This window comes from Gallus gallus, chromosome 2 (genome assembly GCF_016699485.2).
Source record: "Gallus gallus isolate bGalGal1 chromosome 2, bGalGal1.mat.broiler.GRCg7b, whole genome shotgun sequence".
In the NCBI taxonomy this organism is placed as follows: Eukaryota; Metazoa; Chordata; class Aves; order Galliformes; family Phasianidae; genus Gallus; species Gallus gallus.
Genome location: NC_052533.1, coordinates 43,544,419 through 43,560,297, shown reverse-complemented (window position 1 = coordinate 43,560,297; position 15,879 = coordinate 43,544,419). Strand labels below are relative to the sequence as shown.

The following is a 15,879-nucleotide window of genomic DNA, read 5'->3' as shown; positions in this document are numbered from 1 at the left end:
TCACAGAATCATAGAACGGCCTGGGTTGAAAAGGACCACAATGATCATCAAGTTTCAACCCCCCTGCTATGTGCAGGGTCGCCAATCACTAGACCAACTGACCAACAACTAGACCAGCTGACACGTTAACTGTCCTAACTTTTGGTCTTGTCCTTCCCTTTCCAGATAGACACTATTTTTTTTTTTCACAATTGCTGTTAGCCTAGATTATGGAGCTTGCTTTGGCTAAATCTCAATGATATCCAAATGTCCACTTTTAAATTTGAAAATTTACAGTAGACTGCTTGAGGGAGGGGGGGAAAAAAAAGGAAGTTAATTAACTTCTGATTGCAGAATCAAAATGCTGATTCAACTAGCAGTTAATCAGTGTCTCTAACTGTGATTTCAAGGAAATATACATAAGGGTCTTGGAACAGTGTTTCTTTGTAATAAAGGATATTCTGTGCAGTAAGTTCAATTAAGTACTTTTTGTCTCTCTGAATGACTTTGAATATCTTTTTCCAAAGCAAATTTACTTTATTTTAGTTGACAAACAAAATTATTTTGTTTGGTGTAATTAAATCATGTTTAAACAGAAGCGTTATTGCATTTCATAATCAGTCATCACTTTCTGAAGTAATCAAAATAATTGAGAGGAGCCCAAGATCACTCTTTGTGTGTGAGTTGGAAGGAAATAATGAAACTAAGAAATATTAGGACCAATTCTGTTATGCATTTTGGAGACTTCTTAAGTAAAATGATAAAATGCCAATTTCTTTGTGTGTGAAATAACATAAAATGTTAACATTGCCTTGAAATTTAATATATTTTCTAGTATAGGATAATGTGTAGTGTGTATAGTATGAACATTATTAAGAATATCTTATCTGTTCATTCAGCTGAGATTATTGTGATATATTTTTTATTTTTTTAATCATTTCTGCTGTTGGCTTCATTTCAGGAGGTAAAAAAAGAGCACCCCAGAGAATGCCTGGTTGTTCCCTCGGCGGCTTACACTGTGCTAATGAGGTGTCTTCGGGAAGGGGTAAGGCGCTTTCATTGTCCTCAATAGAATTTCTCCACTGTAATAACCCTTTAGGCATTGTGTGAGGATTGTAGCCTGCAGCGCTGCAGTACCTTGTCAACCAAGGTACTCTTGAATTTAAATAATCATGATAAGACCATGACCTAAGCAGAGATGAATGCAAAAATTCAGTGTTGTTCTCTGTACATCCAACACTTGTGTACTGTTGCTTGGTTTTGGGAGATGGTGAATAATAACTACTGTTTGTAAATTTAGTAATGCTGTGACTTTCTTATGAGAGATGCTCTGACAGTTTATAGTATTTTCTTGCAATTTACTTTCTGTATGGTGCATTTTTTGAATGAGATTTACTTTTAATTTTAAAGTGTATGATGCAGTTTTGGAAAACTGCTTTATTATCCTACTGGGTTATTAGTGTTCACAGCCCCAAAGCAGTAATTAGTTTTATTGTACTACATGCACCATGCTGTATTCTTAATTTTTCTTGGTGCTGACTAAGTTGTGTTACAGAAAGGGAATAAAAACATGCTTATGATTCCGTTTTGTAAAATGAAAAAGAATTGAGTAGAGGATTGGCATTTTCTGTTTACATGAGACCATTTGACTTTATTTTTGCCCAAGGCAAAGCTCAAGGCAGAAAACATGACGGAGGTTGCTGGAGGGGGGAAAGCAACAGAAGTAGCTTTTTTTCCTTTTTGTCTTTTTGAGATCTTTATTGCCTACAGATTGTGATTAATAGAGAAAAGGTCTAGATGCATTTTTAACATCTTCAGATGATCAAGAACACATGCAACCGTGTTTATATTATGGAGTACCTGGAGCTCATAGCTAAAAGTAAAACGTTATTCTGAGGTACATTAGTCAGAAGCTGTTTAATGATGCATTTATTTGTGAAAGACTGTCTATTTCTGAATTTTCAATGTTTACCCCTTAAGATTCACTTAAACTTTTTTTATAGTGTTCATAGTTCTCATCCATACCGCTTATTGATGTTTGTGGTTTTTTTTTTTTTTTTTCCACTTTCCTTGTTTCACGTTGGCTTGGTCTATGTTGCTTTGACCTAATCCCTCACTGAAGCTATGCACCTAAACGGTGAAGCCAGTAGTTGCATGCAGGCCTCCTTTTAAGCCTTTGTGAAGGCAGGAAGGAGCTACTGAAACAATAGCTTGGAGCTTGGTATCATAAATAGGAGGGTATGTAAATGTAAGCTAACATGAGCAACAGTTTTAGAAATTGCTTCATAGAACCTGGGAAAAAGATATAGGCAATATAGTTGCATGGTTGAGTTAGTATAGATAGCTATAGCTAGTTGTCTTGCTTGCTTACAGTAGAATGTGTGTAACTCTCATTTTAAGCAAGGCACCTGGAAAAGGTATTTGAATCAGAAATAGTGAATGAGTTTTAAAAGGTTAGTTTTGTCATCTTATATGTTTTCCAAGGTGCTGCAGAAGCAGGATTTTAAATAAATTGGAGTTTCTCATCATGTAATTTAGCAGACATTTTTATTTTCCTTTATGAGGGACTAAGATATGAATCAAAGGTCTTTGGTTCTGATCTGATGAGAAATTTTAATAATAAAAGCTTACTTTAAAATATGACTGTCAATATTTAATGTAGGGCATTAATACGTGTAAAGTGATCATGTACATTAGAAATCATTTCTATTCTTAGCCAGAGCTATTCCTTTACACTGAATTTGGAGAAGGGAGAATCTGGACTGGAAAGTAACATTGTGTATTTTCTCAGGAAGTATGGGATAAACTATAGTACAGAAGTCATCTAGTCTGAATCATATACTCTTCATCACTAACTTCTTTAGATATCAGTTCTGTAGTTTACTAATGGATTTACCTGTAATAAAAAAGTAAGTCTCTTCTCTAGCTCACTGACAGAATGTTTTCTTTATTTTTTATTTTTTCCACAAAAGGTATTTAACATTCACATTTCTACGTATTCCTTCTTTACCATTAGATTACACATTTTTACCAGACACTTGATTCTTGCTACAATGAATGCTTAGCGTGATACAGCTTTACTTCCTTAAATTATATTCGTAGTCTATTTATTCTATCTGTCTCCTTAGATTAAAGGAAGAACTATATGGAAGTTGATTTAGGAAAATGATGGGATTTTCAGTCAGTTTTTCCAACTTTTTTTATCATTATTACACTTCTACTAAATATATTTATCTATACATCATTTAATATGAAAGATAATAAAATATTAAAATATTAATTTACCACTCGTATTTGCTTTCTTACTCAGGGCTCCTTTTCGCTAAATATCCATGGCTGACTGAAACAGACACTTCTGCAAGTGTTTGACATGACTGAAATTTAGAAGCTCTGTTTTGCAGTGCAATTTATAAAACTAAACGTAAAACTAAGACAGTGAAAGTGGATCACGTGGTTCTTTTTGGTACAGTTCTATTCATATATTTTGATTAGGTGCAGTTACACAGAACCTCTTTGTATTTTGAAGATTTTTTTTTTTTTTAATTCACTAACATAATTTCTGTTGTGATAACTTGACAGGATGAGTCCTCTAGTTTTGAGGTCAGATATGAGTTTAGGTCAAACCTCTCTTCTGGAGAGCTAATTAAGCAGAAAATGGTGCAAGTCTTAGTTGCTTAGGCAGTGCTCAGAAATAGATCTCAGGGGAGTGAAGACAGACAATCTCAGATGGCAGTAAATGGAATTATTATGAAAGCCTCATTGAGTTCTTAGTGCATTATGACCATACCTGACCTTTTTCTCGCCAAAGGAGCAGGTCTATATACTGAGTATATTAATTGTTGCTACTTGTTCAAAGTAGCAATGGGGACCCAATTAGTATTCCTGGTAATCACTTAGTAAAAGACATTTAACTTGACTATTAGCATTCAAAGTATGGATTTGATTTTTAAATTCATATGATTAATCTGATAAATCTATTTTTTTTCTACAGTTAAGGTAAAAAATCCATATCAGAAGTTTCATACAAAAATAGATTTTAAATGAACATTAGTTACATAAAAAAGTTTTGAGAAGCTGAATTTTGGTAATTGTGTGTATATATCTAGATGGTTGATAGGCAGAGTCAATGCAGTATTTGCAGTAATGAAAACTGTAAAAACAGAAGCCTAAATCTCCTTTGCTTCCATGGCTATAAATCAGAAGGAAGAGCAAAGGAGTTAGTAGAGTTTTACAGCAGAGCATAATTGGTTTAAGTGAGAATAGGCTTTGGTATTTCTTGTAAATATTTTGAGTAGAGCAGCAGTTCTTTGGGAGAGCTAAAACAAAAATGATGAATAAGTTGGAAAAAACTAATTAAAAAACAAACAAACAAAACACAGCAAAACCAGAGATATTAAAAGGAGTACTTAAGGAGGGGAGAAAAAAAATAAAACAAGAGGGAGAGAAATAAAGACAGCCTTAAGTGATCTAAATTAAGTTAATTTGTGACATCTGTGGTATGCTGTTATCTTGTCGTTACTCTGACCTGGTTTTTATTCCATGTAGAAATTGAACTCTGAATAGTATTACATAGGTACTACAGCTGCGCTTGCAGACTACCTGAGATATGCATAGACAGTTCTATTGTTTTTATTAAAGAATCACTTAGTGGTTTTTGCATAAATGCTTTTGCAGATAAATGACTTGATTATTACTAAAAATAGCTTTCAGGACTCAGAATCCCTTGAGGAAATTTAGGAACTGCTGTAGCAAATGGGACCCAGTGGTTTTTCATAGACACTGGTTGTGATTATCTGCTTACAAGGCCAGTTATTCCAAAATGCCCTTTTCTTTACACTCTGAAGAAAGCCCTTTTCTTTATCCTGGTTCATTGTTTTTAATAAGGAGAGTTTAAATTATTTGATTTTATTTCTCCTAATGTAAATGTACAACTCATACTCATGCTACTCAGACACTATTTTAGTGGTGAATTTTGGCACGCACACACATTCAAGAAACACTGATCATGGGGCATCTCTTATGTAACGAAACCTTTTCATTTGTTTTTTTTTCAGTGGCAACATTTAATTTTGTGATCATTTGGAGCAGAAATATTTTGTATTAAATTATACTTGTATTAATTGTTTTAATTATAGTGAGAAAGCGGGGAGGTCTAGAATTTGTAAACACATTTTTGTCACAAGTTAAGATTTCCTACAAAAAACTTTGCCAAATATCAAACAAAAATAAGAAACCACACTAACAGAATACGCATTGAATGAAACATGGACATAGTAACTAGTCTAAAAACAAGCCAGAAACAGTACAAATATTTAAGTTTTCCTTTCCCATTGTTTCTGTAGGAAGACCGGATAGTGAACCATTTGGCAGCAAAGATCATTGAAAATGTTTGCACTACTCTCTCCTGCTATGCACAAGGATTTATTACAGGAGAAATTGGACCTGTCTTATGGTACCTTTTCACGCATTCTACTGTAGATTCTTTGAAAATAACTGCTGTTTCGGTAAGAAATTTCACGATATAGAAGTTTTAAAGGCTTTATCTTGAAATATAATTTGCATTGAAATGAAAATGCTTTTGAGCCTGCTTTCTGTGTGTACGTATGTTTTCTGTTATACTGCCAATAACTGATAAAAGCACATTACTCACCAGTTTGAATACAGTTTACTATAACTTAGTGTAAGAACAGACCAATATAGCCTGTCTAAAAGGGCTAGAAGATGGATCAGAGAGATGTGTTAGTTGGCTTACAACATTTTGATTCATGTTTTTATTCCTCTTTGTGGCAGTATGTTATAAAGCGAGAACTGTCCTTGTTCATGTTGTTCTACATTCCTTGCAATTACCTGTAATTGAAACCTACTATAGCTACCTGTGTTGGGAACAAGTGTACAGAAAGTCCTTGCAATTCATCATTTTCTTGAACACGTGTTTCCTATGCTAGAGGTCATGACTCTTATTTGAAAATTTGAATTGTTTCAACGAATCAAGAAATTCTTCCTAATTTTTTTGTGATGTATTTTACTTCAGAAATACTTATTTGGTTTATAACATACTTGCTTAGAAGATGTTTTTGAAATCATCATGTTACTTTCTGTACAACTGTTGAGGCTAGTCTTCGCCTGAAGAATTTTAAAGTTAATATAAAGTTGACAGCATGGCAAGCAAAGAGCTATGACATGCAAACAAAAGGTTTGGAACAAAAAGATTTGTGAGATAGACAATATTTACCAGAGCTGTGAGTTTAACCATATCTCCTGTTTACAAAACAAAAGCTGTAGCCACCAATACGGGTAACATTTCAGGACTGAACAGTAATTAGACTTAGTTTAAATGAAGTGTGATAAGTGGATGCTCATTGCCAGAGTAGTGTTCAGGCTCACTGAGTTTCTGGTGGCTTTGCAAATAGAAAATGGTAAAGTTGCTGCTGTGGTAGTATATACATAGACACATCTAGGAGTGAGGTAATGAATGAGAGAAGATTAAAAATATCTAAGCGTGGTTGAAGAAATAAACAGTAGAAAAGAATACTGTTAGAAAATATATGTATTTATTAAAAAGGCATGTTGAGGTCAATATTTGGCAAACACTTGCAAGGGAAATAAACTGCTCAAACACAGGGAAAATGTGTTGAATTTTAAGTACATTTTATTTAACAAAATATACATTATAGAAGCATGCAAGTTACCATATTTGTGTAGTACTTCAAAATTGAATCATCTGACAGTCTTGGGTTGGCACTCATTAGTGTTTCAGTGATATTGTCATTTTTGCCAAGTGCTCACCCCTTGATTTTTTTTTTTTTTATTTATTTTTCACTTTTCATGTAAAATCAAAAATGTAATTAGATTTATCAGGGAAGACCAGGTTCCTTAGAAGTCTGTGCTTCAGTGTCAGGTCATCCATTGAAAGAGATGACCAAGTTGTTTTTGTGCCCAGAGTTCTGCTGAGGCAAAATTCTCCTTAGCATCTTGTGCTTGAATATGTGCAAATGTGCAACATAAATGCACATAAGGAGCATATAAGAAAAAAAAGAACATTGTTTCCAACATTTTTTTTTTCCTGTGAAGGCACAGGCTTACTGGAGATCACACTTCTCACTTGGGTGATTACTAAGGTTACAGTCACACTAGAGGCAGGGCTTGCTCCAGATCACCATATTGGTGAGAGTTGAATGAAAGCAGCAGGGAGAAGAACTATAGGAGGTGTGATGTAGAAGACTGAACTTGTTTAGCTGCCCTGTTTCATGGTGGGTTTTTTTTTTTCTTTTAATGGAAGTTATTGATATCTGTGTAGTAAATTCCACCTTCTCCTTCCATACGTGTCATTTCATGTAAGTATACTTTTTGTCTGAAGTTGTTACTGGATTTTGCTCTCTGCTTATTTGGGAATTGTACACCCTTTACTGAATGTTTGAGGTGTAATCATTGTATGTTGCGTAAGAAGTGAACTGGGATGCAGCTTTCTAAAGTGAAATATACTAAGATGTTCCCCTAATCCTTTTGCTGCTTTGTAGTTAAAAACCAAAGGGACAAGAGGTTGAACTTCTATTTATTGCAGTTATTATTCAAGACATGATAATAAATCATGGCTATGTATTAAATATAGCTGGGGTGTTTGAGCATATAATCTTGACTTTGGAATACACTCAGATAACCAGTTGATATTGAAATCTAACACAGATCTTTTCCCAGTTGAAGTTCATAGAGATGTAAGTAACATACAATTTTTTTGAAGTAGCATACTAGTGTATTCTCAGGTTGTATCATACTATTTATTTTCTACATTCATAAAATATCACTGTAGCATAATGTTGCCACACATATGCAGGCATTATTTATTCTGCATATGATAATGTGTCCTATTATGTTTTATCATGCTGTAATTTCTGCCTCATTTAAGTCTATCCTGAATAATGTATTCTTGATTGACATGTATATTCACTATAAAATGCATTTAAGAAACATGTGCACTATATCCTTACCTGCAGCTAGCATGTCATCTGTGATGTATATCAGCAGTAAGGCACTATGGGATTTTACTTATAATTATTTCAATCAGCAACAAAAATATATCAGGACTTTCTTGATGCCACTAGCGTCAAGAAATGACACTTTGTGGTGTTCTACCTGTCAGAGGTGGTAAATGAGGATTGTGTTTCAGTATTTTTGCTCACTTTGGGGTAGTCCAGTTTGTCTTAGGTAAACATAATAGGAAAACTATACCTTTTATTGTTTTGCTAGACTCAGAATAGAAATAATTCAGTAAGATGCCAAAATGACATTCTGACAAGCTCAGCAGCAAGATTTTTTTTTCTTGTATATTGAAAGTTATATCCTCATTTTTTATAAACTAATTATTAATCTTAGGAAATAGCTTCTGCTGGAAAAGTAACTACTTGAAACATAAGCTACTTTCATGGAAAAAAAATGGGAGAAATCAACAAAATTGTTTTCTTTTTCTTAAATTGATGCTGAATAGTTTCCTTCTGAGACTTAGTTACCACAGATGCCTTAAAGCATTCATTCTCAAATTCGAGATGCATAGAGTGCATTCTGAAAGGATGAATGTTACCCAGGTACTGTATAGTATGTAAGACTAGGAAGCAATGGGTAAGGCACAAATATTTTTAGGGTTGGGGCTGCTGGGAGAAGAAGTGCAGCACTAAGACGGGATGGAGACCAAAGATGGAAAAGTTCATTCTAGGAGAGGATCTGCCAGTGCCTTTCTCTCACTGCAATCATTTCTTTTTGAAAGACTGCTTCTGACAGAGGGTGATGTAAGGTCTCCCCTACTCTTACCTGTTCTCATCATCTCATTTCTAGATCCTTGCACAACTACTTTCCCTCCCCCTTCCCCCTCCACTTATCTCATCTGTTTTCTCAAAATGATGGTCTGCTTAAGTTGTTCATGAGAATTTGTCTTCTGTTTCACATAAAGCTCAATCTGCTTTTCTGCTGGAGTGTTCATTTCAGTTGTTCAACAGAGCACATGATGACATCAGGAGTTTAAAGTTTCTACCCTTTGCTGTTAGTGGGATGGAGCTTTTCCTGCTGTCTCTGAAGCTGCAATACAGTCTTATGAGACAGCCATGTCTCTGCAAGATTTGCCTGGAGGTTTCTAATGGTCTTTTGGCTGTGGTTAGAATCATAGAATGGCCTGGGTTGAAAAGGACCACAATGATCATAGAGTTTCAACCCCCCTGCTCTGTGCAGGGTTGCCAACCACCAGACCAGGCTGCCCAGAGCCACATCCAGCCTGGCCTTGAATGCCTCCAGGGATGGGGCATCCACAGCCTCCTTGGGCAACCTGTTCCAGTGTGTGGCCACCCTCTGTGTGGAAAAACTTCCTCCTCATATCTAACCTAAACCTCCCCTGTCTCAGTTTAAAACCATTCCTCCTTGTCCTATCGCTATCCACCCTCATAATCAACCGTTTCCCCTCCTGTTTATACGCTCCCTTCAAGTACTGGAAGGCTGCAATGAGCTCTCCCCAGAGCCTTCTCTTCTCCAAGCTAAACAAGCCCAGTTCCCTCCATCTTTCCTCGTAGGAGAGGTGCTCCAGCCCTCTGATCATCAAGGTTACCCCTTTTTTTGACTAAATCTGTAGCAGGAAGCTAAGGCACTGGCAACTCTGTGTGCACTGTGCTAGTGTAACAACTTTGCCCCTTTTGCTTTGACATGGTTTGGCTCTGGGCCTCAACAATTTATGGTAATATGAACCTTGAGGATACGTTTAGTGAATACCTTGGACGTGCCTATTTCGAGAGCTCAGACTAGAGATGAATGGTTGAATTGTATCCTTGGGGAAGCAGACATTGCTGTTTTAGAAACTGAGACTGAATGTCTGTGTTTTTAGAGTGGAGGGGGGGGGGGGATAGAAAAAAGGCGGAGGGTGGGGGGGGAGAGGGTGGAAAAGGCTGCAATCGATCAATATTATTGCAGGACCAAAATGGACAAGGAGGAGTGGATATTGAGTAGGTGAGAGGCATCAATAAAGTACCTGTTTAAAGACATGTTTTAGTTTTGTCTTTTTTGTTCCTTCCTTTTTTCTTTTTCCTCCTCTTAAATGAGAACTCACTGTTGAATTGGCACTGAGTAAGCAGCAGTTTCTAAATATATCTGGTTAGGAGAGAGCAAAGAAATGATGATATTGACTATTACTCACAGAAGAAAGTTGACTAAAGCCAATTCAGATTTTCACATGAATCAAATAATTAATCTGTTTTCTTATCCTTATGCTGCATTCAAGCTAAAGAAAACAAAGTGTGTGAGGAGTTGTATTTTCCTCATCTGGATACAGCAAAAGCAGTCACAGTATCATGAAGGTTGCACTTTCTGGAGCACTGGAAACTAAAAGATACCTTGAGTTAAAGGCTAATCCACTCTGGAGGTCATTTGATAGTTTTTGTTAAGAAATAGCTAAGTTAGTATACACTGAACACTCCCAAACCTAGCATTTGCTGAAAGAATTTGTATGTTTGCTGTAGTAAATAGTGTTCCGTAACAAATATTTAGATCTAAAGTACATAGGCTGAGGCAAAGTGCAACCTGCTTTTGGATAATGTTCAGATAACATACTCTATATCAGATTATAGATAATGTCCAGAAACAGAGAAGTAGAATAAAGATCACTTATGGGTGACCAGAATTTCTGTATGTGTGACATCTCTTTATTTTCTGTTACCTGTGCTCCTTTCTAGTGCAGTATTATCTAATATTGCCTTCATTCTGTACTGATAAGAAGTTCCAAGCATGGACTATGCTGCTGCCTCGTTAGCATCCTCTGGAGAGAGAGTAATGTGACTCTACTTGATGTAGATGTTGTTGTACCAAAGATTTCAGTTTCAGCTGTATGGGAGGTGGAGGTTTAAAAGAATTCCAGGTCTCTTAAACAAGCAAACAAAAAACAGTAGTTCTTTCCCCTTTTATTCATCTTATGACTGAGATGGTGTAAATTCTTAATTAAAAACTCTTATAAATAACAATATTTGTTTTGCTTTTGTAGGCTTTATGCAGACTTACTCGTTATTCACCCAGTGCTTTCCAGAGTGTCATTGAGAAGGTGGGATTAACAGCTGTACTAAATTCCTTGCTAACTGGAATATGCAAAATACAGCAGTACATGCTCACCATGTTTTCTGCGATGTTGTCATGTGGAATTCATCTCCAGAGGCTGATGCAAGAAAAGGTTTGATTTCAGTTTAATAGTACTCAATGGCATGGAAATTCACTAATGGGAAGTTAAAAGTTCTTACTGGTAGTTCTTTTGTGTTTTCAAAATGTTTGGCTCAGTAACACCTAATTACCTGAATAGCAGAAAATCAGGAATAGATCTCTCAATTTTCTCAAAACTAAGACCTTTGAATTCAATATTTTATTAGAAAGACAAAAGGGCCTCAGTAATGTCCTCCAAAAATTACTACTTACAGAAAGTTACTAACTGTTCATGTAATACAGGTTATATGTGTTGTTTTTATATTTTTGTTTGTTGAAAATACGAATAATGAAGAGTATAATGTTTATTATTCTCAGATACTTAAGAGCTAATACTTATGGGTGTATATATTCCTACTGCAGCTAGATAACTCTAGCATGACCATAACGTAGGGCTTTTAATGTTTCTAAAGAAAAATATGTCCTGACTGAATCTAAGACCCTACTTTATTCTATCTTTGAAGAACTCTGACCAATTTGTAAGCAAAAGGTCTTACAGAAATCAGTATTCTAATAACTTAGTTTTCCTCTTAGTGTCACTGAATAAAGCTACTAGTTCTACTGCATTTTCTAATATAATGTAGGTTCTAACATAATTTTTGGAAGAGATCATAGAGTTATAGAATGGTTTGGGTTTGATGGGACCTTATGGATCTGTGCAGATGCTGTGTGCAGGGGCACTTCCCACCAGATCAGGCTGCCCAGAGCCCCATCCAGGCTGGCCTTGAACACCTCCAGGGATGAGGCATCCACAGCTTCTCTGGGCAGCTGTGCCAGGGCCTCACTGCCCTTCTCTCATAAAGAATAATTTCTTCCTTATAGCCACTATCCCTTGTCCTGTTCACTATACTCCCTGACAAAGTCAGTCTTTGGCTTTACATTTACCCTTTAGGTAAATGTAGGCTGCTATTAGGTCTCCCTGGAGCCTTCTCCAGGCTCAGCAACTGCAGCTCTTTCAGCCTGTCTCCATGGGAGAGGTGCTCTAGCCTCTGAGGATCCTTGTGGCCTTCTCTGGATGTATTCCAACAGCTCCATGTACTTGTGCTAGGGGCCCAGAGCTGAATGTAGTGCTGCAGATGGGGCCTTACAGGAGTGGAACAGAGGGGAACCATCCACCCCCTCACCCCACTGTGCATGCTGCTTTTTAAGCAGCCCAGGATACTTTTGGCTTTCTGGAACATAAGCACACATAGCTAGCTTGTGTTAAGCATTTCATCTACCTGCACATCTGCTTCTCCGCAGAGCTGCTTTTACTGCATTCTTCTCCCAAGATGATCAAAAGCTTTCTAATTTGATCACCAAAATATTCCATGTTTATTTTTGTCAGTACATCTGCACAATTCACAAACAAAATCAATCCATCTCTACTTAAAGAGTAAAAAGAGAAGAGGAGCTCATGTTTCATCAGTAGTGATATGTACTGTAACCTGATGCTCATCTTGACTAAAAAATGCATTTGGTTTTACTTGAAACATATCATTTAGTTTCTCTATATATTGTTTTAACATTTAAATGAAAAAAATAATATACTGTCTTCCACACGTCTCTTCTTGCAGCCTGAAATTACTCATACTCTTCATAAAAGTCATTTAATTTCATGTCAGAGTTGTCAGTGTGCTCTGTGTAAATGCCTTAAGCTTTCCACGGGTTTCACTTCCAACAGCATTAACAGACGGCAAATTGTGACATTGCAGGACAGTTTCAAACACCTTATTGAGCATTTGTGATCTACCGAGAGAAGTATGTTCAAAAAGCATTCACTTACACATTGAATTCTTTCTCTGAATGTTCAACAAGCATATGGCTACGCTGTGATGACACTTTTCAATATTCTTTGTGTGTGACACACAAATCCATCCTAATGAAAACAGAGGAAGAGAAAAAGCAAAGGGCCAGTGTCAATCTCCCAAGTATTTTGTCTTTTGTAGAATTCTTGTGTCCTGTACCTTAAGAAGTAAAAAGACCTCAGTGTTTGCAGAAGGCAATTTTTTTAGTAGAACTGCAAACAAACACGTTAAGTGATGTTTAAATATACAAATTCAAGATGGAAGTCATTTAACTTTGTATATTTTATCTGGAAACAACCTTAGCTTGCAAGCTTTAAGCCTGCATTTGTTTTTTAACTCCCTTTGAGAACAGAAATGAAATCATTTACAAAATAAAGAAGAATTAGAAAGGAAAAATGCTGTTCTGTTGTCATCTGTGCCAATATAAAACTTAGGAGAACTACAGTGGCTTAAAGGGGTTTTTTAATCCCTCTCTGATACAGAGATCATCTATTATAGTTTCATGTTTTGAAGACAAAACAACAAAAAAACAACAGTATGAAATGATGTTTGGAAAACAAAATGTGGAGAAAGAACCTGAATCAAACATCTTTGAAAACTATAGCAGTAGCTAAAAAAAGAAAACTATTTCATTCTAGCTGTCAAATATCACCTTCGAATGAATGAAAAGCAATTGACATTTTGGTAAGTCTGCACAAACCTGACTGACCTGCTCTTGCTAGAAAGTCACTGGCCTGCATGTTGGATCCATCAATGCAGGCAGCATGTTTTGGTTGCTATTTGGACCAAAAAACATGAGTCAACTACCATCTCTGGTTTTGTGGTTGTTCTTGAGCGTGCGTGCTTAGTGGTACCAGTCACCTGTCATGTAAATCATACCCTACTAATTCAGCTATGTGAGTCCTTAAGATCAGAGCGTCTCTTCTTCCCGATTCTTTTGTACATCACTTCAGGACACGAAATGGCAGAAGCTAACAGGTGCAGGCCTTGCAAAAGGATTTGTAACTCTGAATTATTTGTTATTGCTTTCTGTTTGTTTGTTTGTTTTTCCCCATGTAACTCTTAACTTATAATGTTATGGAGATATTTGCAGTTCATAAGAAGCAGATTAGAAAATACTCCAGAAAACAACAAATACTTGCTATAGTATCTTCAGAGTTTCTGGAAATAATGGTCTGTTTTCCCCTTGTGTAACCAGTTAAAAAACTTAATTGCTTTTCATGATTTATTTTAAATTTGCTTTGCATTATCACTAAGAATATCCTATGTAAAATCATGATCTTGTTGTGGTAGAGTGGCTGGTAATGAAAGCAGTGTCCTTACGCTGCAGAGTCTCCATGGATACATCAAACAGTTGTGAGCAAGAGAGGATCAATGTAACAGTGCAACAATTAATAATTAATATATACGTATTTCAGCAACTTTTGCCTCTTCTGATTTATTGAATTCTGCAGATCAGCAGAGTTGTGCTGCAGATTTTCTTTTGATAAACGGTTGCTGTCCTCAGACCAGGCAAAAAAGCAAACTGCAATACATCATAATTGTATCTTAAGCCACATCGTTAGAGAATTCTCACATAAGTTAGATAAGCTTGATATAACTAATTTTAATTGCCAATGCAGTTATTTGCATGTTTAGTTGCAACCTCTGCAATGGAACGTTCTTGCTTTCCAAACCACGAGGAATAAAACTACAGCTGTGTTTTGGCTTGTAGATGCATCTTCCCATGTCGTGTTGCCCCAGTGCTTGGTCTGTCAGGTCCATTTGTGTTAGCAGGAAGTGTAGCATTACACATACTGTTATTCCAAGCCTGAGACTTTATTATTGCAATAGCTCTTTTTTCTTTTTTTCTTTTTTTCTTTTTTTTTTGTGGTTGTACTGGGTTATTTCTTACCTAAATAAATAAATAAACCAAAACACCACTTTACCAAAATTTCAACCTTTGCTTCTAATTTGTGTTATCATTTATATATATATATATATATATATATATATATATTGCTCAGGTTTATACTGGAGGAGCTGCAAGTCCTGCTCCATGAACAATTGAGCCGTTTAAAGTATGAACTTCATGCAGTTTAGCCTCATCAACCATGAGATTGAAGAACTGTATCTATTTATAAACTAAATTACAGAAAGACAAGAAGGAATTAGTAGAATAATTAATAGCTTGTTCTTTTGGGACATCTTTACTGTTATCTGTGTTGATGATAATCTGTGTTTTGAAGACAAAGTTTAAATAGTATCACAGTATAATCTGATGGCTTGTTGGCTGGATTTTGTGCTTATGTTCTTTCTTCCAGCTAAGTGTTGCAAAGCCTGCCTCTAATGAATTGTTTGGTCTTGATCTTCAGTGTTATGAAGATGAAGTTGCCTTTCAGTTATTCTGTCAGCAAAAGAGGGAGTTTGAGTAATACTTTGCATGTTAAATGTGTGTCGTAGCAGGATTTAAAACTTTATATACAATATGCAGTTGTATACTGGGTGGCTGCTTCATTCCATGATATCATTTATGAACTGATGTAGCCATAATTATATCCAACAAAGGTGGTGTTTTATCTTCCTGCATGTATGGGAATTGCTAGGTAAACATTTTATCTTATTGGTGCTGAGGTATATCTATATTCTGAAAATCCATCAGTCTTAGAGATTAAGTATGTTGAAGTAACTTATATTCATCCTTAAGGCAAGATATTTTTTAATGCTTTCTAGTCCATTCTGGACACAGTAGAACAGATAGTGTTTTCTTGCTATGGCTTGTGAGAAGTTGAACAGAGCAGCTTTTCACTTGGCCTGTCTATTTTGGACAAAATTTGTTTAGTTGTGTTGTATGGATTTTTTTCACTATGAGAAGGAGTGAAAAGGGCCACGGTCATACAGAATACAAATGAAAAAT

At 35.9% G+C, this 15,879-nt stretch overlaps 1 protein-coding gene across 4 annotated transcripts in view; it reads left to right on the top strand.

Annotated features, from left to right (window-relative positions):
- The window catches only part of ULK4 (unc-51 like kinase 4), a 219,601-nt gene that overhangs the window by 38,917 nt on the left and 164,805 nt on the right, over window positions 1-15,879 (top strand). For all 4 annotated transcript variants that reach the window (XR_005857729.2, XM_025147506.3, XM_418812.7 and 1 more), the window contains exons 19-21: window positions 941-1,024; window positions 5,322-5,483; window positions 10,988-11,170. Coding sequence is in view for 3 of the 4 variants with exons in the window: in XM_025147506.3 (XP_025003274.2) it covers window positions 941-1,024; window positions 5,322-5,483; window positions 10,988-11,170 (429 nt within the window). In the remaining variant the exon portion in view is untranslated. The remainder of the gene's footprint in view (window positions 1-940; window positions 1,025-5,321; window positions 5,484-10,987; window positions 11,171-15,879) is intronic.